We start from the raw sequence: 22,865 nt of genomic DNA on the forward strand, positions 1-22,865 counted from the left end.
GACAAAATTACGGGGTTAACCATCCTAGCCATTTTTTTTTGCCCGTACGAAGGTCGGGCATACCGGCTAGGTGGTTAATCCTGCAGAATGCACAATTTTTGGAGGTTTTGCTGCATTAAGGGCCCCATTCCAATGAAAAGACTGCCCTATGGCAATGCACACCAGGGTGCAGTGTGATAAATAACACAACAAATTACCATAGTCATACAGGGATTATGCAGCAGGAAGTCTTTCCACATTCCTGCCCCTGATAAACATCAGCCAATAGAAATGCTCCCTGTTGTGTACATTAAAACCATTGTGCCCTGCTATTGTACACAGCAGGGGGGCACTGATTGGCTGACATTTGTTAGGGGCAGGAATGCCCCCTGCTGGTGGAGGCTGAACACAAGGATTGTGCTGGACAAAATGGGGCCCTTGCCAAATATGGAGTGGAGACCCCATTCTACTGCCCACACCCCAACCAGTTAGGTTTGCAGCGATGGTAAAGTTTCGGGGCAATTGCCCAGTTTACCCCCACAAAGCGGGCCCTGGCTGATGGAGGTGCAGGAGGGAAGACTTTAGCAGAGTGTAGGAGGTTGTGGGACAGTTTCACACTTACAGTATGAAAATAAAGTGCACATGCTTGTAACTTATTCCTGTTCCATCTTGCTTTGGCTGCAATAAATGAGGTGTCAGCTATCACAAGGCATGCAATAAGGCAGAGTGTGAATGTGGCAGCCCACGTGACAGACACCTGAATGACCTTCACCTGATCAGGCGCGCGATATAACTTTCGCCGGTTACCGCTCATTTCATTGAGCGCTGCACAGACTGCATTACGAGAATTTAGGAACCGGGAGGGCCCGGTGCACGCCAAGCAGCCGCCTGAACTCCCTCTCCTTCATGAGCCCTGCCGCTCCTTCCTCCTTCTCCTCCACAAACAACACGACCGTTGATATTCAAATAAAACATTTCATCGCTCCTTCCATCTGTATTTATACACTAACACAACGCTGACGTCACAACGCCTGTCTATTTAACGCTTTCACAACACTGGTTTTCCCCTACGCGCGTGATTTCTTTCCTTTCCCAAGGCGCAGGCCGGCGGCTGTAGGGTTAAGCCAGGCCGCATTCATTCCTGCAGCCAATAGCAGACGAGGGGCGGGCAGCATCCGTTTGCTCAATCCGGGTACTGAAGTGAGTGGAAGGCTATACCCTTGGGGTGTAGCTAGTGGGCTCGCGCATGCGCAGTGTGTGCTCGCCGTCATCATTGTTGAGGAGAGGGAGAGACGCTCAGGGGAGCAGAAGCTAAAGAAGCCGGAGCCTGGGGAGGAGGGAGCGTCTGGCCGGCTCCTCGGGATCATTAACCCTCATTCACCGTACTCGCCTCTCCCCTGGGACATTTGACCAGCCATTGACGGCTTCTCCGCGGCCCTAGCAGCCATCCAGCTCGGTCTCCCCCCTGGCCCCCGCCCACCCACAGCCGCCTGACCCGAGAACCGTTCTGTGTGCGTAGAGCTCCCCGCAGCGCCGCTGTCACCATGGGATGTACGCTGAGCGCGGAGGACAAGGCGGCGGTAGAGAGGAGTAAGATGATCGATAGGAACCTGAGGGAGGATGGAGAGAAGGCGGCCCGAGAGGTGAAACTGCTGCTCCTCGGTATGTCCAACCAATACATCGACATGTGTGTGTGCAGTGTGTGCCATGTGCCTGATCAGTGTGTGCAATGCAGTGACATTCCCATAGATCCCCCCATTCCCTACCACCCCCATTCATCCCTATTGTTGTCAGCCAGGCCTGCATCCTTCCCCAGTGCTCGGCAGGCCTGACAGCTGCTGGATCGTGCAGTGATTTACACCGAATCCATAGGAAAAGGGTGCGGCATTGTGTGCTCTTTAATTCTCTTTCTTCTGGATGAAACATGTCTCTTTAGCAGGCTGCTCAATGTGAGGAGAAGCCCAGGGTGTGGTGTGTGGAGTGAATTGCATCAATCTTGCAGTGCATCATACAGGTTTAATGGCACAATCCGGTTCTTGATGGTGGGCCGGTCCTGGCTGACATTACCCCCCTATAATTACCTAATCGCTGATGATGGTGCGAATTCTGGCGGGGGCCACGATGAGATAAAGTTAGTGCTGGACACACAGATACACAATGATGAGTTGATGTCACTTACCTTACTATATATTGGGATCTATTGAAGGAATTCTAATTAGTCACCAGCCCGATATTACTCCATTACTCCGACCGACTTCTTTCTGTAGGAAAATTGGCATCCGCTTGCACTTTTTATCAGAACGCAAAGTAATTAATTGTGATCATGTGTTGTTATCCGCATCTAACATCACTTTGTTGCTGCAATGATTTAGAAGTAGCAGCTATTGATATTGCAGATAGCTATAGCAGATATTTGTATTTTCTAGCCACGCCTGATCTGGTTTTGTGGCAAGGATTCTAAAATCAGAAGGGGTAATATTCTCTGAGAAATGCTGCTCACCGGGCCCTCAGATTGAGCTAGAAGTATGGAAGCCGGGTGGCTTCAGAAGTTTGGTGGTCACCAATAAGTGTGGAGATCAGGAAAGTTGGAGACAAGAAGTCCTTTAACTTTCCAACATCAAAGCAAGGCCACCGCCAGAACAAGTGGTCCTCAGGGCCAGATACAGCTGTATTCACACACATGTAATGCAGAAGTTAATTCACAATACAAAGAGTCAGCCGGAGGGGGAGGGTACTGGCCGATGATACTTGCCAAGTTCATTTAGCCAATGTACCCACTCCTGGTGGCTCATTGGATGCAGTGTAGAGCCCGGGTGTACTCCTGGCACCACCATGAATAAACCTAATTTACATCATCCATGCCCATCCAGTGGCCCAAAATTATTGCCATAGTCCCAAAGAGTCCACATTGTAGACCTCGGGTGATGCAGCAGCCTCGTCCTGCATTTGCTGGAGGGCACAAAGATAGGTGCGTGCCCTAATTATGGCAAAAGCTCACACCAGCCACTTTATTTCCACTTTAACTCACTTTGATGTACAATGCAAGATGTGTCACCGAGCATGTTTTCACCAAAAGCAATATAAAACAGAGCGGCCTGTGGATGGGCTTCAGTTTTATGCTTGGCATACCTTGTTCCAATGTGATTGTAATCAGATCTACCAAAACAATGTATCACAGGAGACTCTCAGATGGGATACACCACAGATCTAGATTGGAACATGTAGGGCGAGTTTAATATATTTTATAAAAGCTTGTTGTATGTGAAGTCTCCAGCTGCATTTGTGAAAGTTTCCCCTTATTGAATATAACCACAGACAGTTTTATCAGGATGATCTGTGGATAATCTATGACATTTGTTCCACATTCATAAGTGTGTGTGTGATGTTACATTTAGATTCTGTTTTCTGGAGAATTATAAAGGATTCTTTATAACAGCGATGTCCCTTGTAGCTAATGCTTGCCATGGATGATGCAGATTCCTCGAAATGGTATTGTTGGTGTCACAAATGTAGTTATGAGTAATAGATGTACTAATATATAGAATTGAAGTGTTCTATTTGTAAAACGGGGGATAAGACATGTCCTCATGGGAATCAATTACTGCCATTAAAACAAATGAACCTGGAAGATTCCCCTGAGGGAATGTCAGGTTCCCTGTTTTATAAATAGAGCCCCAAGTGTTTTTAATTGGAATACAGTTGTTAACCAATTGAGCATTTCCTTACCTTACATCCAGGAGGAGGTCACGGTTTACCTCTCGCCTGCTTGCCAGTGTTTTTATTGGGCAGGTAACTTTTCTCACCCTAGCTGGTGAACACTCTTTTATATGAAGTACTCAGGATTGTCTTTCAGAAACCTTTGCACCCCTGCCTTAAAGGCAATAGAGCTCCATTTTATCAATCTTGCTCTTCCAAATGTTATACTCCTTTCACCATTGAATCTGAAAGTAAATTGTTTCTTTGTATGGACATACCTGAATAGCAATTACCATTAACCCTGTTTGTGGAAGAACATATTTCTATATACTTCCAGCTACCTGCCTGTGGCCTGTTTTTTATCTTATATTGTTTTGTACCTTGAAAATACCACTTTCCAGTTCGTCTTTTCCTATGCTCTGGTTAGTGAATCAAACTTTTCTTGTTTAACCAATAGATCAGAGTTTCTCAACCTTTTTACTATGGTGGAGTCCTTGAAATAACTTTTAGGTCCTCAGGGAACCCCCACTTTAATTACCATATCCACAGCTCCAGGTACATTAGTTTGGTGACCAGTAGGAAGAATGGCTCTTACATTGCTGGCCAGGGGGAAGAATGTCACCCTTACACATAGCCAAAAAGATCATTGGTGTCACTTTAACTGACCTGGGAAAGGAAAAAAACCCTTAGTAACCTCTGGAAGAGCTCTGGTTAACCTTCCTAGCGTTATTCTCGAGTGTGTCCCCGGGTTAATTTTTAGTAATAAACAGGTAACTCTGAGCCACACTCGGGAATAACGCATTGTAAAGGGCTTACCTGGTCCTGAAGAGCCTGCGGCATCCTCCAATGATGTCCGTCCGGGATCTGTGTCCCCTGGTCCCACGTCTCATTGGGGCAGTGTTCAGGGGGGCATGTTTGGTGGGAAATTTAAACAGAATGTACCGCTTTGAGATCACAAATGCTGCCATAATCAGACCACCGGGGAGGTTAAGAAACATTGGGTTATATGGTGAATGAACCAAGGCAATCTGTCAGAAACGTGGATGATTTTACAATGGACTTCCTGTTTTTCTTCTGAATGCAATATAACAAGTGTACAGATGAGGAGTTTAGGTTTACCCAGCACTTGCTGATATGTGGACTTGGGTTGGGCTAACCCTAGTCGAGAAACACTGCAATAGACAGAATTCTGCTTTGCCTGATCAGTGTTTGATTCTGCCTAAAAATCAATAGCAAATCTGATCTAAAAACAGTCATTTTGTTTTTTGTGTGATTTTAATGGGTTCCTCTAGTTGGGTGAAAACATTGGATAGTGCTTGGCTACCTGTACTATAAGCTTTTATCAGACATTAAACAGCTGGTATCTGAACATATTGGGCTTGATTTATTAAAGCTGTCCGAGGCTGGAGAAGATTATTTCATCAGTGAAGCTGGGTGATCAAGCAAACCTTGATTAGATCAGGTCCAAGGCTGAAAACATTTGCTAACAAATAGCAAATTACTTTTAAAAAATCCATTCCAGGTTTGCTGGATCACCCAGCTTCACTGATGAAAGTATGTTCTAACCAGCCTTGGTATTGTGTGTGTATATTGTGTCCATGTATTGTGTACATATATTGTATTCACTTCCTTTAGCTGTGCTGCACTGCAGAATGATTTTTCTGCTCATAAGGAAACAATCAGTTGCATGTTTCCTCTGTTACCAATCTGTGCTATTTACAGAACTCTCCCCAGCTGTATATGGGGGATGTGAGACTTACAAAATCTTCACTTTGGTTCTCTTCACTTCTTAAATCTCCTCCAAATGGCCTTCCTTCCAATTCAATCCTAGCTGTCTGAACCTGAAGTGTTATAACTTACAGTACAAAAAACCTGTTGCTTTCTCTGCCGGCCTCCAGGCATTTCTGCACTTTGCAAATAAGAAGGTGCCAATGTCCTGGTGTTACTTGGTAACACACATCAGTGCCAAACGGTTATCTGTGTTTTACTTGTAAATTGCACACTTAACATCTCTGGCCATATGCTGTTGTCAGTCTTTAAACGTGGCAAATCTATTAAGAGAAAAGAAAAAAAAATCTATGCCTGGTGGGGAGTCTTGGTGGAAACGTTTTTTGTTTTCACGTTTTTCAGGTTGCTGAAATCATGGCTCAATATTTACAGTACTTGCAGGGTATTATGTGTAAATACTCAAATCTTGTAAAAAGTCCACTGATCTGTAAGATGATTGGTTGCTTCTGAAACTGTAAGATGGTCAGGTAGTCAGAATGTGTGCAGCTCGGTAAACACAATGACGCTTCAGCTGCTCTTTATAACATTGTCTAATGTTTGGTTTTTATAGAATTGTGCAGCCAAAATTCACTTTTTTAAAATATATTTTTATGTATAGCAACCAATCATATTTCTGCTCTCATTCCAGTACAGCTTTGAAAATAATTGGTTGTATTTTTAAATACCTCTTTCAGAACACAGATTTTAGTAAGACCGTACTTTTCAAATCTAAAAAGCATCTAATAATCTACAGAAATAAAGTGAAACTCTGTTTAAGAAAAGCCTTGCTGAGAAAAGTATGGAGGCAGCCATTGATATAAACAGTTTATTGTCTGTCTGACCTTGAACATGTACTGTATGTTGATGGAAGTTCCAAAGTTTCCAGACACGTCCTGAATTTTTATTTGTATGCGGAGAGACACCAGGAACTGTTTGCATCCTTCTTTACTTTAAACTAGGTGGTCTCCATAGACCAGAGGGTATTGTTATTAGACCTGCTCTGTGTTGTTATTATTATTAAACAGGATTTATATAGTGCCAACATATTACGCAGTGCTGTACATTAAATGGGGGGTGCAAATGACAGACAGACAGATACAGACAGTGGCACACGAGTTGTTTCCACATGAAAATGTGTGTGTTGATGCAACAGTCTATTGGGAACATAAATCCAGGGTGAAACACCCCTTGGAAGGTCCAGCAGCTTGACACCAATGCACTTTTAGTTGTCTGTAGGGAAAGCATTCTCTTGTAAAAGGGGGAATCTTGTTGACTTGATGTATATGGCATTTTCCCATCTGATTACCAAAAAATTGCTTTTACAGCAAAGGGTTCTCAAAACTTAAAGTGACTTAACTAAAAAGTTATGTCAAGGGTTCAAGGTTATAGGGGGTTAGATGAGTCTTTCTCAGTCTTTAAACATCGGGGAACCCTAGAAAAAAAACTTACAGGGCTTGGGTAACTCTTAGATGTTTAATATCCAAAAGCACACTACATTGGCCTAGTGGTTAATGTGAAGAATTCCTCTTTCATTGCTGGCCAGTGGAAAGAATTTCACCTATACAGATAGCAAAAAAGATCATTGGTGTCACTTAAACTGACCTATGAGGCAGAAATCGCCCATTTATCAAGGAACCACTGGAGGAACCCTGGTGGAGAAACACTGAGTTAGATGTGGAGAGGCACAATGGTTTCACTGCAGTCGGTTTTAAAGTTATATGAAACTTAGATGATTTTATTATGGGCTTTCTATTCGAATAAGGTTTTTTTGCCAGGTTATGTCAGTTATGTCATGAAACAAGTATACAGATGAGGACCTATCTATAATTCGCTGATTTGCAGACTAATTTATTATTAAAGAAGCCAGAGACCTCAAGAGTCAGCCTTTGGCAATGGTCATTGCAGATCCAGGGCTTACATAGGGTTAACCTGTTTACATGCACCAGTTGACATTGTTGTGCCTGGAAATTGGCTGCTCAGACCCCAGTGCTGCATCCCAAAGAGTAAAGAAAGAACATAAAAACATAGTTCATCCTATTTAATCAAAAGAGTGCACATAACCTTGATATCATGTCCGTCTTCTAGATGAAGGAAGTCACGGCCAGATCTGCAGAGCTGCCCTTATCCTGCTATGTTCATGAAATATTGTCTCCTGGTTGTATGATTACTTTGTTTTCAGTACATTTGTCCTCAGAGATAAAATGACTTTGACCAGTATGACCAGTAAGAAACCCATTACCCACTGCCAAACCTAAACTTTTATTGGTGGCTGTTTGTGCAAGCTTGTAAAACATTTACATGACTTCATCTGGGTCTGTATGACATGTTTGTACTCAGTTCTGTTCTTGTGTCCTTAAAAATGAATTCTTGACAAGTAAAACTTTTTATGCAGTAGTGTGTTCCTTTAAACCTCTTTGCATACAGCGAGAATACAGAAGTACCTGATATTGCCTTTACCTTAATTCATGTGTTAATTGGTGGTATGAAAACTGAGGGGCAATACTGGTAGGAAAATGGACTGTATACACATATTCTGACCGACGGAGTGAGCAGAGGTGATGACTTACTACTAAGTTCATGTTCAGTCATCAGAATGTGAGTGTGGAGGTGACACTGTATTGTTTAAAGAAAACATGAACTATGTTTAACTGATAAGGAGGAAGGGTGAATGTGTTGTGAATGGGGCTATTATTAGAGTTCAGGAACACTTTATCTGTAAGCCAGAATTTCGTCTAGCCAATTTCCCTACCCACAGGTAATCCCCAAACCCAACTACCCATAAGGGCTAAGAGCTTTCCTCTCAAATAAACAAGCAAGCATTTCCAGCCCATCTATGTGAAGCTAAGTTGTGTCATGTTTGTGTCTTGGCTTTCTGCCAGATGTTTTTAATCACAAAAGTGACCAAGAATTACAATCCTTTCACTGGTAAGACAGTTCTCTTATAGTCATGTGAAAAAAGTAGGCACCCCATAAACTGATTGACTTTTAGGACATATTTGTACAGGCATGTATTATGTCATCTCTTTCAAACTGTTCCTACAGATAAAGATGGTATTTGTGAATACAAAAAACACCAGAGCAGATTCCCTTAACAAATTTACAGTTTTTTAAATAAAGAATGGCACCCTATCAATTTAATGTTCAGGTATATCACCTTTATTTGTAGACAATGCTTGTGTGGAACCTTCTGCAAACATTTCTGCAAAACAAAACCCAAAAAACCATTTCTATGAGTTTTCATATGACTCTAACTCCAAACCGCATGTATTCAGCTGTTTTGCCTCGAGATCATGTTCAGCATCTTTGTAATTGACTCTTACCTCTGATCTTTTCTATAGATGTGTGAAACAAACAAAGTCACAATCGGGAATCCTTAGTAAAAGGAAACACATTTTAAGGTTTTAAATTCCTTTTTACTCTGTTACAGCCCTTAATTCAGGCCGTTGTGTTGAGCTTGTAATATTTTTCAGTATCCTATCTGCGGCAGAAAAAGCTCTGATGGGAGGAGAACGGGTCATACAGCCGAGTGGTCACATCATCTGGATCTCTTGCAGGGTTTTCTGCCAGCTTTGGACTTGCCACTGAAGTGCAATGCATATCTGTAAAGCACAATGCAGTACTCTATAAATGTGCAGATCTGTCACTGAAAACAAAGAATGTTTCCATATACTGAACTGACAATAATAGTAACAGTACACAAAATATTTTCCACGGCAGTCGTTTTGTATTCTAATATGTAGGCCATATTATTGTTCAAAACAAATGCTTCTTCTGTTGACCACATTTCTTCAAACAAGTGAGAACCTCAAACAGTAATTAAGTATAATTTAATAATAGAAAAAATACTCCTAAATCCTCCTGTTTACATAATCAACATGTCTAAAAGGTTATTGATATGATTGAGAAATTTCCAGAGCCACCTACACTTTCAGTCATTGCAGAATAAAAACATGGCGAAGGGAATCTTTGTTCTGTTTCCATTTCTGTTGCAGGTATTCCCTGTCTGGAGGTACTGTCATCAGAACAAGAAGTGAGGAGTAATCTCTTTAATGGATTTCATAAAAGCAGTAAAAATCTTGACGGGCAATTCTAATTCTTCAATCCTCCATCTAAAACAACCAATATATGTTTTTTTTGGCTCAACTAAAAGCCTTTACTCAGCATTTTGAGACATGGACAGTTTCTTTGAAGCCCTTAGGAGCAGATCACTGGTTTTGCCATTGGTCTCCCTGCAGGTAATAATCTACCTTTAGTGACTTACCATGCTTCATTCTTCACTGTGCTTCTGTGTGAAGGTGAATATTTTTCTAGAGACAGGGCTTTGCTTCCTCATGTCAGGGCCTCCAGCAAGGAAAACCATGAGCCGCACCAAAGTGATTTTGGTGAATCTCAAAAATAGAGACCCAGATCTAACACTGCAGACATACTTGAATATCTTAATACATTTTTAGAATCTTGCTTAAAGTGTAACTAAAAACTAAAAAATCAAATCTGATTTACCATTAAATCAGGGGATTTGGGAGATCAGGAGTCTTCGGGATAAATGTTCTTCAAGGTTAGACACATGGGAGCTGCTATTGCTGACTTCCTTTTGACGTTGCAGACTGTTGGGCTGTCATTTTGGTCTTGATTTTTAGTGCTTAATTAGTCACTGACATTAAAGGAGCACATTAGACTTGCATGCAGACTTTCCTAACTTTGCTGGCTGAAAGCTTTGCATTATGTCAGCGACTTTATAGCAGCTGAGTCATTATGAACATAATTGCTTTGTTGGCTTAACAAATAAAGACAAAACTTTTTTTAGTGTTGGAAGAGAAGAGAGTGTCAGAACCCATCAGGTTATTTTTTTGCTGGCTGTGTCTTACTGAGGATTGTTATTGATTTCTCATCATTGCCTTTCAGAAGAAACAAGAAGTTAAAGGGGATTCCACTTTTAGACCTGAACAAGTCTATCCATAGGACAGTATAGGATTGATCATCACTTCCTGTCCTCATGATGCTGGGCACCAGGGAAAAATAAGTCTTCGCTGGTGACACAGGCAGGTTTCGTCTTTCCTCACTGGACCTGAAACTTAAAAAAGCCTCTTTATTTAAGTACACTTTAAACTTAATCTGACATGGTTTCTGCCAAAAGTACAGGTTCTCTTGTTAGCCCACCCCCCACCACTGAGACTTCCCATCTGCTCCATTCTCCTGTTTTAGTCACGAAAAATATATATCAGACCGGTCAAAATCAGGTAGAAATTGTTTGCAGGGATTTGCTTCAATATTTGCATTTGTCACAGCTGTTTATACATTGGTGGATTTATGTTACATTTACACATTGCCTTGAGCAGAAAGAATCAGTGTTATTCATTTTACATTGTTCTTTTCTTTGTTGCGTTCATATTCCAGTAATTTAGAAGACTGAATGATGTGAATGTTTCAGGTTCATGTGATCATATGGCCTCAGTCTGCTTCTAAGACGTATTAACATTCACTGTTTTACACATTTGTTATATTGGATTTCATGTGATCTGGCTCTTGAATTGCAGTGCTCACTATTAAAATGAAAGCAGTGCAGACATTTTCTGCAGGTGTGTACATAGAGTGCGGTTTACTTGTGAGCACACATTGTTTTTGTTGTGGTATGTACTGAAGGTTACCATAGAGGTAAATATCTCTACAGTCAGTTGGTGACTACTCATTTGTATTTTTGTGATATGAAGTAAGTAATGAATATTAATATTTGTGTTTATTCACTCTTTGGGTATCTAATAATAGCTATGAGCCCGGACTGATTGCTGGGCACTGTACTTCTTGCTTGGCCAATACATCTGGAAAAAGTGCTTCATTAAATCATATTTGGACTGGTACAGGGAAGATTGAACAAGGAAGAAAAGACATGCTTAATCTGTCTTCCCTAGGTAAAATGTATGGGGAGGTGAGCTGTACATATTTAAAGTAGAACTTCCAAGTGGGTCAAGCATTATCTAGATTCCAGATTTTCAATGATGGCGGGAGTTGTTCATCTAGAATTAGTACAATGGGCCCCAATGTTATTTGGCTATCCTTTTCACTACATCACTATATGACAGACTGACTGAGATATTATTTACGACTGGGGGATTCAAGGCATCACCAGCTTGTCCCCTCTACGTAGAACAGAAGCTACTTCATTCCTTCTGTCACAGGAGAAAATCACTAAAGTGTATTTCCAGCAACAATATGAAACCTAAGGGACAGAACCTCCTTCAGATTTTGATCTAGGCATTCTCACCTGTTGTGATTTGCTTTGGTTCACAAGGAATGTGAAGGTGAATCTCATTAATAGGTACAAAACAAAACCTGGCAGAATATTTTACCATTGGTCATTCTTTTCATAACTAAACTACTTTAAACTGTTCAATTGTTTTGGACTAAGCGTAGCAGAACTACCTGTATACATGTAAACCTTGCTTTTTGGGCCCCGTTTACATAGACAGGTTTTCTCTTCTTAGAATCACTTATAGAGAGCCATACAAAATAAAACGGCTCAATAGCTGTGACTTATTTGTTTTTACTTGCCAAGTGAGTATGAGCAAGCAGTTCCCAAATCTTCACATATGAAAAAGGAGGTAGTGCAGCTAACCTCAGGACTTTCATTTTTGTCTTTTTATCTTTGATTTTTGTTTTCATCTTCCCATTCTTTTGAAAAAAGTAAAGTGTCCGTGTGCTTGATTTTGGGTGGCTACGTTGCTTTTGAGCTCCTATTGGGCCTCTTGCTGTAGCCACACTTACAGGCATCTATAATATTCAGACATTTTAATATGCTCCACATTCTGATACGTTCAGGCATCTCCAAACACTGAGAGCTGAAGCCATGTCTGCACATCTACAAGTAATGTGAATGATAGTGACTCTTGGGGCAGAGCTCTTCATTCCGTCATAGAATGTTGTCCCTTTCACATATGTATACACAATTCCTAGCATTGCAGTGCTCTACCCAGAAATGTTTTGCTGGATGGGAAGAAATTGTAAAAACAGCCGGGTGGTTGCTGAAAAGTGCTGGGTGGTGTGCCCAGCTTAAAGGGTCTGGGGAGAACACTGCATTGATGCTTTTATAAGCCCACCAGAAAAACAACAATTTCACTAGTTTAGTTAAAATCAGTTTGTGCATTTCACCTACTTTTGTATGTTAGTATCATACCCTAGGGTTAAAACAGATTAATTAGACCAGAAATTGGAGGCTGTTGTAGAAAAGCAATTGTTCCAGTCTATTCAGAATGTTGAGAAAACAATGGTTCCCATTGAATTAGTCCAACACCTTTTGGAGGCAGTACTAGGATGGCCTAGTTAAGTCACTGGAAGCCCTTGAGTTACGTATGTGTGCTCAGTAATATCTAAGCAGACAGTGGAAACTTGGAATGTTGCAATCCCTTTCTCATAGATTTGTATACTTTTGGTCTGGGAGTTTATCACGAGGCAATGTCTAAGAGCATTGTACACAAAATACCTTTGGAGTCTCAGATTTCCTGTACTGAGGAGCTACTGGATATCAAATGCCTTTTGGTATGTTTAAGAACAACTCCAGGCATTTCTCTTTTGTATTCTTAAATTATGAAATAGATTTTCAGAAATCTGTATTTATGTTGAGCTGTAGCACTCCATCTCTGTGCAGACTGTGAGAACAAGAAATGACAAAACCCAAAATTGTAGGAAATCAGTAGTCAAGCTATCATCACTTATCTTACACTTCTCTGTTCTCTAATCATTGGATGAGACGTTCCTGATCTATCTTCACTTTATTGAGGTACAGATTATGTATTATCTCCAGAGCCAGTATTACAAATCATTTTAATAATATAAAACAGTTCAGTGGGCTCCTCATACTCCCCCACCATCCTTTATACATAGTACAGAAAAAAAAAACTTCTTTCCTTGTCACAAACAATATTTTTGGGAGGCAATAGTTACAGGTATGCAATCTTCCAAAAAGATAGCAGGAATTATTGGTGGTCATCAGAACTATAAGCAAATATGGCTGCCCCTTGGTAATTATAAAATATCTTCCTTAACAGTGTTATAATAATATATTGTATAGCTATTACAAATCAAGTAAAAGATAACTGTGGCGTTTTAGTATTAACACTTAACTTTTAAAGGTTATTCATTCTGGAAGTGAATTGTAGTAAATGTAGGAACCGTGGATAATTAGAGGGGCTTATAGAGAGGTTGGATTGAGCAGAAATGCAAAGGCCAAAGTGAACATTTGTATACAATTTATTAATAGGCCTTTTAGGAGTTGGCTCTTATTACCATCCCTTGGTATTGTTAGGCACAATATGTTCCCTATAATGTAGTACTTGTTTAGTTTTTAGGTTCAGGTCCAGTGCTGTCCACCACCACCTCCTAAAATGCTCTTTTATGACCATAACATTGACCCATCACCTTTTGTACTTTTAGTCCCAGAACAAGTGCTCAGATTATAAAGTCTTTATACACATACCGGTGCACAACCTGTTAACAGGAAGTATTATGGAATGGAAGTGGGTTAAAAAAAGTTGTCATGTTTTTTCTGGCCAGTTCTCTTTATATCATTGATTTGTAAAATGTATATGGACATCCTTTGTTAAACAGCTATGTGGTTTTCATGCATATTACCTCTGCAAAATACTCATTTGAAAACCAAGCTGGCAAAATACCGGAGTTTGCTTGTGTGACCTCATATTTTTCTTGTTCAATTGTTTATACAAAGAAAGTTGATCATTCTGGAGCTGTGGTGTGCTTTAGATTATTAGGTTTTAGCATAAAGCATTACATGTAACCAGGAACAAAGATGTGTATGGTCTTGTGACACATCTCAGCATTTCAGAGCATACAGTAACCCCATAACATATTGAAAGGGGTGGATTTTTTTTATATGTAGTTTATTATTATGACCAAGGTAATCATTATGTTATGGTTCTATTTAGCTGGTCTTTCTATTGTGACAATGAAGTAGGTATAAATCATTAAGTGGCCAAAGCTTGTTTTGGTGTTGCTGCGTCAAATAATCAGCATACAGAATTCACATGGCATGATTTTATACCCTATGGACAGCACGGCATTCTGCATGTATTGTGACACTGGCTTAAACAAGCAACCAACAGTGATATGTCTGGAAAATCCAGCTTTGGGAATAGACTATACAGGAGAATTTCCTGTCCAGGGTATATCTGCTGCAATTGGTGGGGATGACCACCAGCCTTGGTCTGCTTGCAAGTGGCCAGATTCGGAGAATGTTCTGACTGTTGATTGCTTCCAGAGGCTGTCACTATTTCTTCCAAAAAAGCATGTGAACAGCTGGCTAATGCAACTTTCATAAATATGGACATCAGAAAAATGGGATTATTAGTATACAAATGTCATTTAATGGTGACCATGCTGTCGGCCCTTTGAAAAATAAGCCCCATAGTGTGAATTCAGCCAACAGAATTTACATGTATTCCATTGTATTTTTGGTTGGGTAAATGGGAAAGTATTATAAAATGTGTCTTTTGTGATTGCACCATGAACTGGAGCTTTTGGTTCCTTTTTTACATTTGGGGCTACGTCACACGAATGGTGAGAAGATGGTGCAGGTACCAAGTCTCCACCGCAGTTTACCTTGGCTGCCAGTGGCACAGTTTGCTTTCTTGATTAAAGCTGCATGTTTACTCAGTTCAGTAATTGATCAGCAGTTTCATTTAGACAAATTATGCTTGAAAGCGGGCAACTCTACTGTCTCATCAGTGGGAATCATTTGTAATGTAAAGGCTTTGCTTTACTAATAAGACTTTATAAATCAATCTGCGTGGAATTAAAAATTGCAATTATAAAAATACTTCACTTGTAGTGATGTGAAGCTGCTGCTGCTATTTACCTGAGATAAGGCCAATACTGCTTCTCTCCAAGTTCTATAATATGTTGATTTTGAATGAGGAGAAATACAATTTTCCATTGCAGTATAAAAGAAGCATAACGTTGATCACAAGACTAAATACCTTTAGAGAAAGGTCACAATTGTGTGCATGGTTTGTTAGCACTCTAGACTGAATCTCATAATTTAATTAGTGTAAATAAGGTTAAAAATTTACTTCTGTATCTTCCTCCGATGGCATACAAAACCCTAGTAAATGTAAAATCTTTAAGGGAAAAATCTGCAGTATAAATCAACATTCAGCAACACAAATTTGATTCAATGCAGAGTTAATACACCACCTAACATGTGAAATGATTTTAAAATTATGAAGAAGTTACTGTTGAGGGTAAGGTTTCATGAGAAAGACAATTACTTACTGTGTGTGTATGTATGTATGTATAATATTACACTATATTTATAAAGTGCCCACATTATGCAGCTCTGTGCATTAAATAGAGATGAATCCACTGGTTGGGAATTCTTGGTGTTTTCCCTATTGGGGACATTTCCCTTTCCTGTTAGGAAATATTTTTTCACCTACTCATCAATCTATGTGTTTGATGGGAGGGAATTTCACAGCATTTAACTATCGAGAACTTTCCAGTGATTATAATTAACATAATTATGTTCAGCACATATTCTGGGGTTACTTGTAGTACATATTTAGGTTGTGATTCCTAGGACAGGTTTTACTGAAGGTTTGACACTTCCGGGGTTGTGCTTTTAGCCTAGCATGTTAACAGGTGACATTTGGACTACCTGTCAGAGTGTAAATGGTAAGAAGTTTGCACCCATTAAAGAACTTAAATGACCACTGAGACGGGACACAAACTATTTTCAAGAATAATAAGTAATCCCAGTTTACTGTCACAAGAACGTCTTGTACAGCTGCTTATCAACAGACAAGTATTCAACGTCATTTCCTCTTCTGTAACCAGTTTGGCTGGCAGAACGAAACAGAAAAATCTAAACCGTGGTAGTTTTGTATTGTGTCATCGTGTGGTTTCCTGGATGTGATGTTACCATATTTTTTAGTCTTATAAATAGATTGTGGCATGTTAATTGCTTGTCAGGGCTATTGAGTAATGTGGACATGTAGTGATTTTTTTTTGTTTCCTTTGATAAATGCCATGTATTAATAAACTTTGTGAATGTTGAACTTCAATAATAAACTAGTTGAATGTTATGTGCTGACAGCGCATACCTTTTTCAATGTATATTTATTTTAAATGTCCTAAAAAGCTGAAGTAAAGGAGAGGTGGGACTGTTAATAGCTTAAATTACACATAGAGAAATAAATAGAAAATGAAACAAGTGCATATGTACCAATTAGAATGTTAACACACTCTGGACAACATGCACATACCCATTGTTCTATAGTTGTCTCTAGTTATTAGTATAATAACTGCTATAACAACGTAATTACGTCAGAACACTTTTGAATTGTCATGGATTTGATTCACACACTCTTCTCATTTTTATTGAACGGAGTGATCCTACTATATTTAGGAGAAATATATGGCTTCCTGCCCAACAATATGGATGCCTACCAGTTGCTGTGGGTGGAGAACTGTAGAATTGCAGATTGTCAGGCATTGTTCTCGTGCTGTTGATTTTCAGTTTGCAATGCAAAGCAGTTGTATGTTCATAACGGCACTTATTGTGCCCCGCTCATGTGTTCTTAACCTCTGTTCATGGCTTTAAAGACATTTCATTTTATGGACTTGCTACAAGACAAATTAGCTTTGTTCTGTGCTATTATTGAGACACTAGGACTGTAAAAATATTCTTGCAAACAATCTGAAAAATCTCAGCAATGCTTTGTATATCTTTGTATGCTTTGATAATTGAAACTGAGCTGTACTGTGGGTTTTGTTTACTTCATTTTTTGCTTGACTGGCGTGGAATAACATGGGACCATACCCTATTTACTGATAGAGAGCTGTACAAGCTTTACTATGGCAGGCTTTAATATAAATACATTTATTTTTTGGAGCCATCCAGGCAAGGAGTGAGGTGTGATGTAAATGAGGAAATCTCTCTTCTATGGAATGTTCTTTTAGTCTGTAAACACAGCAAAAACTTTCTCTCACATGGTATAAGGAACTCTCTCTATAAACATGTTTATTGCTAGGCAGGCTATGTATGTCACAAAATATTTCTTTTAGGATGGGTACACATTGCCCTCTATCAACAGAACGGATACATTTACCATCAGAAATCAATTTTTGGCGCACATTTCTGCTCCTCCGATTTGTTTACTTTCAGAAAGAAAACCCGCATATTTCTGTTTGAAATTTACCAACATGTCCAATAACTTCGTGACTTGACAACAAATCAGATGGAAGTAAATTTTGAAGTGCGTACACACATTCAATAGTTTTTAAATTTTATTAAAATGTAATCGTTTTCTTTTATAATCCTTTCTAACCACATATGACTGCACAAAGCTTGAACAAGTGCTGTACAGACACCACCATTCTTCTCCATGGAGAGGGGAGAACGACGGAGTGGCACCCCGCTGTGCTCTCTCCCCTTCATTTTCATTACTATAGTTCATGGATTTGCCAGGATGCATCTATGAACGACGAGCACTGTTAACACGCCAGATTCTCATCCAATATCAGCCCTGAGGTGAATATTGAATGAGAATTATCTGATGTGTATACTCTTTGTAGTTGTGCATTAATTGTCACTAACAGTTCACTAGTTTTGGGTGTTAAATCTGTCATTAGTTTTTTGTTTACTGTCCTAAATTTAGAGAGCAGGGAGTGGTTATCATGGCTTTTCTGGAAACCTTTAATTAATGTTGACCTGTTTTTGTTTCTTTTCAGGCGCTGGGGAATCAGGGAAAAGCACAATTGTCAAACAAATGAAGTAAGTTTATGTTTGTTCCTAAGTATATCATGTGTATAATAAGTGTTAATCCAAACTATTGGGGTTGTGTATTGGCAAGCTTCTGGCGGTACAAGTCTCATGGTACAGGGTTACAATTCGATAAATTGCAGTGCTGTAAGCAAGGCAATCTTTCATAGTGTAAATAATTCCCCATGATGCAGCCTTCTTCCTTTCCTGCTACCCTCCTGCAGCTATTCAAAACCACATTATAGACAATCACCATTGATGTCACGCAAATAAAGTCTATGCATTGTCTTTTATTTGACAGTTGACAGCAGTGCCAAGTTTCCCCATTACACAACCACAGCTCCAGCATTGTTTTCATGTGTTCAGCCAATTCAGTTACGCATTTTAAAGGAAGTTTCCATATTACAATTAGCTCCCCACCTGAAAACTGTTACAATAAATGGGTTACATTGTAGGGATAAAGCCCCCAACCCCATTTATTTCACCCGCCACAAGTGGGAGTCTGGTTATGCCAATGGGAAAAGGTCTACACACTTTGCTCCCTACCTTTACTTGACATGGATAGGAGGGATGGCACACTCATCTTGTTGCACCCACTTACAAAACAGATTCCAAGCCTAAAAATGGGTCTAGTTTTATTATCAGGAGATCCTACACTTTTTACACTTTTTTTTTCCCAAAACAACTAGCCTCTATCCAGAATCTGTAATCTCTCCTCTCAAACATAATCTTTATGCCCTTATCTGCCTGTCAGCACCACAACTGTATGATTGTAAAGCTGCCTCTACATGCCTTGGTAATATCAATGGTGGAGCAGTGTACTCTATTAAAAGGACCATTTATCCTGTCTACAACTCCTCTTAAGTCTATTTTTTCCACCGGTTGTTCTGCTTGTTTAATGATTCAGTAGTAGTAATATACAGTTGAGTTGTTAGGAAACATTAATATCCTGTCATAACCTATTAGCACTGGTGAAAGCTAGTATTGACGTGGTTACAGTATATGTTAAGTGCTGAGCTGTTAGTTATTAGCACATTTAGTCTTTTGTACCTCTGCAGCAAATAAAGGTGAAGTGAGAAAAGAAAGGTCTCTTTTATGTTCAGTTTACATATTAGCATTGGACTGAAGCATTTTCTATTTCTTATGAATGGCTCCCCAACACTCGTTCTTCAGCACACTGCACCTCACCACTGGGCCACACACTATGCACTACTGGAAGTAGTGCAGCACCAATATTTGGAGTACTTTAGTGTGCTAATAAGCCTAGGCAGAACATGTAACACACAATGTAATTTGCCCTTAAAAACATTTTTTTGTTGTCTCTTTGGCATGCTAATAATGACGTATAGTGTCTCTAAGAACTATTAAATCCTTCCCAACCTGTAGGTCTAAGGTTTGTTTATGATCTTTTCCAATTCCTGTATTGGTAGGAAAAGGTCCTGGATTTCCTTGGCTGCTGCCTTTGTGAGCCATGTTTTTTTTTTAGAAGTCCCCGCACAACAGCTTTATGGGCCTCCCATACTATCATGGGGCTAACCTCTGGCGTCTCATTGACAAAAAAATAGGCTGACCCTTCTTTGAAATATCAGCTCATCTTTCGATATGGTTTCTTTAAGTCTCCACTTCCAAAGCCAAAAATGATCAATACGAGAATATTACTGGTGTGGTCTGAAATAGAAAGTAAAATCTCTTTCTGTAGGATGCAGCACTCTCTGGACATCCACCAGTTGATTACTCCACATACACAGCTTAATGTGTCCATGACCTGGCATTGCTTTGTTAGAGGATCTTGAAACATCCTTATCACCATCCGGTGCGTAGTTAAGGTCTCCACCAAAAATTAATAATCCTTCCAATAAAAAAAAATCTTCCAATTTTGCTTAAGTACTAGTCACGAACTGGGCTTGAAATGAATTGTAAGCATACACCATAGCTAAAGTAAACAATTGGTTGTTCAGGGTACCTTTAACAAAGAGGAAGTGTCTTTCTTGGTCTGATTTAATTTCTTTAAGGATCTATCAAACGGCGAAGGCACCGCCATAGTAGGAGCCCCCGCTGCTTACCGCACAAAAGCATAATTTATCTGTTTCACATTGAGAACATAAAACCGCACACATAATATTAATGCAACTCAATGCCATTATATAAGCCACATAACCTGACAGTATACAGAAAAAGGCCAATATCGGCCATTGCACTGGATCATATTGTGATCCTGACCTGTAAACAAAACATAAACTTCACCTGCCCATAAGGGCCAAGGTAGAAAGATTTTTGAATTCCCCTTGCATAAGTATTATTGGGGTGTCCTGATACAGAATTTCCTCTTCTGCCCATGCCGCTTTTAAAATGTCCTCCTTAATAGGAAAGGACAGCAATTTGCATTGTACATCCCGCACTCTACTCGGATCCTGTGACTTCTGCCCTGTCGTTCTGTGTATCCGTTCTATCGCTATAGTGTTATCCAGAGGTGAATCCAACAGCTTTTTAAAGATTTGCAGGGCCACCTCAGGCAATGCAGCAGGTTCCACTGATTCTGGAAGGCCACGGATTCTAATGTTATTGCGCCTGTTTCGCTTTTCTAAATCATGTTGTTGCAGCACTAGTCGTTGTAGTAGGACAGAATGCTCATTTAACACTTCTATTTGCTGGTTGGATGCTTTAATCAAGTTATCAGTGGCTTCCTCCACTGCCAGGACCCTCTCTCCTAAATATTTCTTTAAATTGGAGATCTCACTCTTCTACTCTACTATATTCTCAATGCGGCTCATACATGCCTCCAAATCAGCTTTAGTGAGACCTTGCTGTTGTTCTGTGTGATCCTCCATGGCATCTATAGATAGTTCTGGGGATGAGGGAGGGCCGGGGGGTCCAAGGACCTTTTCTCTGCCCCGCTATCTCTGTCCTCCTTGGACACACTAGTGAGCTGACCTGTGTTCACCGTTTGCCTGTCTTACCGCCGCGTGACTCCGTCTGGCGCCTTTTGGTTGCTTCACTTCCTCCCCTGGGAAAAGAAGGAACCTGCTCTGTCCGGGGAAAAAAGCCTCCATGGCTCGAGACCGGCGTCCGGGTGCGGTGTGGCTACATGCTGCCTGCTACCCATAATAAGGAGGAAGTAGCCGGTGAGTGCGGTTTGGCTAGGTTTCTTGCGGTGGTGAGTGGGAGCTCTGGGATTCACGCCCTACCAGGTCGGGCGCATGCGCAGTCCACTTGTGCGGTGTTTTTAGAACTCAAACTCATTGGTTATTGATCAGAAAAGTTGGCCGGTTTAGCTGGCATTAGATCTGTTAGTGTGTACTAGGCCTTGATGCCATCCAGTGCTGTAAAATAAATAATAGATTGTATTGAAATGCTCTTTATTTCTATTTGAACATTTTCTTTTTGTTTCAGAATTATCCATGAAGCTGGCTACTCAGAAGAGGAATGTAAACAGTACAAAGCCGTGGTATACAGTAACACCATACAGTCCATTATTGCCATAATTCGAGCTATGGGCAGATTGAAGATAGATTTTGGTGATCCAGCCAGAGCTGTAAGTATTAGAAATGTATTGAAACTTAGGGCTAAGCTTTACTTAAACTATTTTATGATTGATAAATTATCAATTGGTTTAATTACCTGTTATGTCTTTAGGTCTGAGACCACTTGCTGCTGTGAGTTTGGCATTTCTTCCTGATTGTATTTTACAGAGGGGGGCAGATGGGTTTTGTAATTCAGCTTTTTAACATTCCTAACTGTTGAATATAGCTAACAAGGAGCCATTTTTGTGCCAAAAGTATATAGGAAATTTATATAGTGGATGGATGTGTTTCAGTAAACATTCACGTCACAGTAAAAGTACCCTCCTGGCAAAACATTGCAGGTAAAAGCACAGAAAAATCAATGCTTACTTGCATTAGTTTACCTTTTCATAAATAATTTTGTATTCACTTACAACATGCTTGGTAGTGCTGTGAAGAATTATTGCCTAGCACAGCCCCCTCACTTATTTAGCAAGACAGTTCTCTCTTCTTCAGGGACGATCTAATTCCCCCTAGTGCTGGCCCAACTCCTTCCCCCTCCCTATATAACCTCTGTAATGTGACTGCCTTGGAGGAGTAATGGGGAGCACTACAGTCTATTAGGACTGCTGATAGTACATTAAAGATGGTAGCACTTACTAGTCATCTCAGCTTCTGCGGAGGCCTCTACAAATAAACACACACAAAATATATGAAATAACCTTATAATATCTTAAAATGAATGGTTTCTTTATTTTCAAATAATTAGCTATTTACTTTTTAATCAATTTGCACACATTTACAGCTTGTCTGTATGTAGGTCTCTGCAGTAGTGTATCATCATTATTGTGTAGTACCTTGCTCGGGTGTATGAAATCCTTAGTTAAATTGTTGGTTGACAGCGCAATCTTTTGTGTATCCTGAATGCTTTACAGATGTTCATGTTTTGGCTTGTAGCTCAGCTGTGTTACACCCATATTTTTCTCTGTCTTAATCTTCAGATTTCTGCAGAGAGATGAAAACAAGTCCAAACCAAATCATGGCAGTGCCAGCATGGCAAATGTTCAGGCTGTATTTTCCCCACCTCTATGCCACAATGATTTGGGGGTAAAGATAGCAATGGAGACTATAGTCAGTCAGCAATGTTTAATTTCCTA

At 40.1% G+C, this 22,865-nt stretch overlaps 1 protein-coding gene and 1 long non-coding RNA gene across 4 annotated transcripts in view; one reads left to right on the plus strand and one right to left on the minus strand.

Moving 5' to 3' along the window:
* The window catches only part of LOC140324130 (uncharacterized), a 4,860-nt gene extending 3,737 nt beyond the window's left edge, over positions 1–1,123 (minus strand). For 2 of the 3 annotated variants that reach the window (XR_011919495.1, XR_011919494.1), the window contains exon 1: positions 602–1,123. This is a non-coding gene — a long non-coding RNA (uncharacterized lncRNA). The remainder of the gene's footprint in view (positions 1–601) is intronic. The other variant, XR_011919493.1, reaches the window with a different exon arrangement.
* A 165-nt stretch (positions 1,124–1,288) lies between these two features.
* The window catches only part of GNAI1 (G protein subunit alpha i1), a 39,837-nt gene continuing 18,260 nt past the window's right edge, over positions 1,289–22,865 (plus strand). The window contains exons 1-3 of the mRNA XM_072401737.1: positions 1,289–1,641; positions 18,178–18,220; positions 21,599–21,740. Of these exons, the coding sequence (XP_072257838.1) occupies positions 1,524–1,641; positions 18,178–18,220; positions 21,599–21,740 (303 nt within the window). The 5' untranslated portion in view covers positions 1,289–1,523. The remainder of the gene's footprint in view (positions 1,642–18,177; positions 18,221–21,598; positions 21,741–22,865) is intronic.

Source organism: Pyxicephalus adspersus, chromosome 2, assembly GCF_032062135.1.
Source record: "Pyxicephalus adspersus chromosome 2, UCB_Pads_2.0, whole genome shotgun sequence".
Classification (NCBI taxonomy): Eukaryota; Metazoa; Chordata; class Amphibia; order Anura; family Pyxicephalidae; genus Pyxicephalus; species Pyxicephalus adspersus.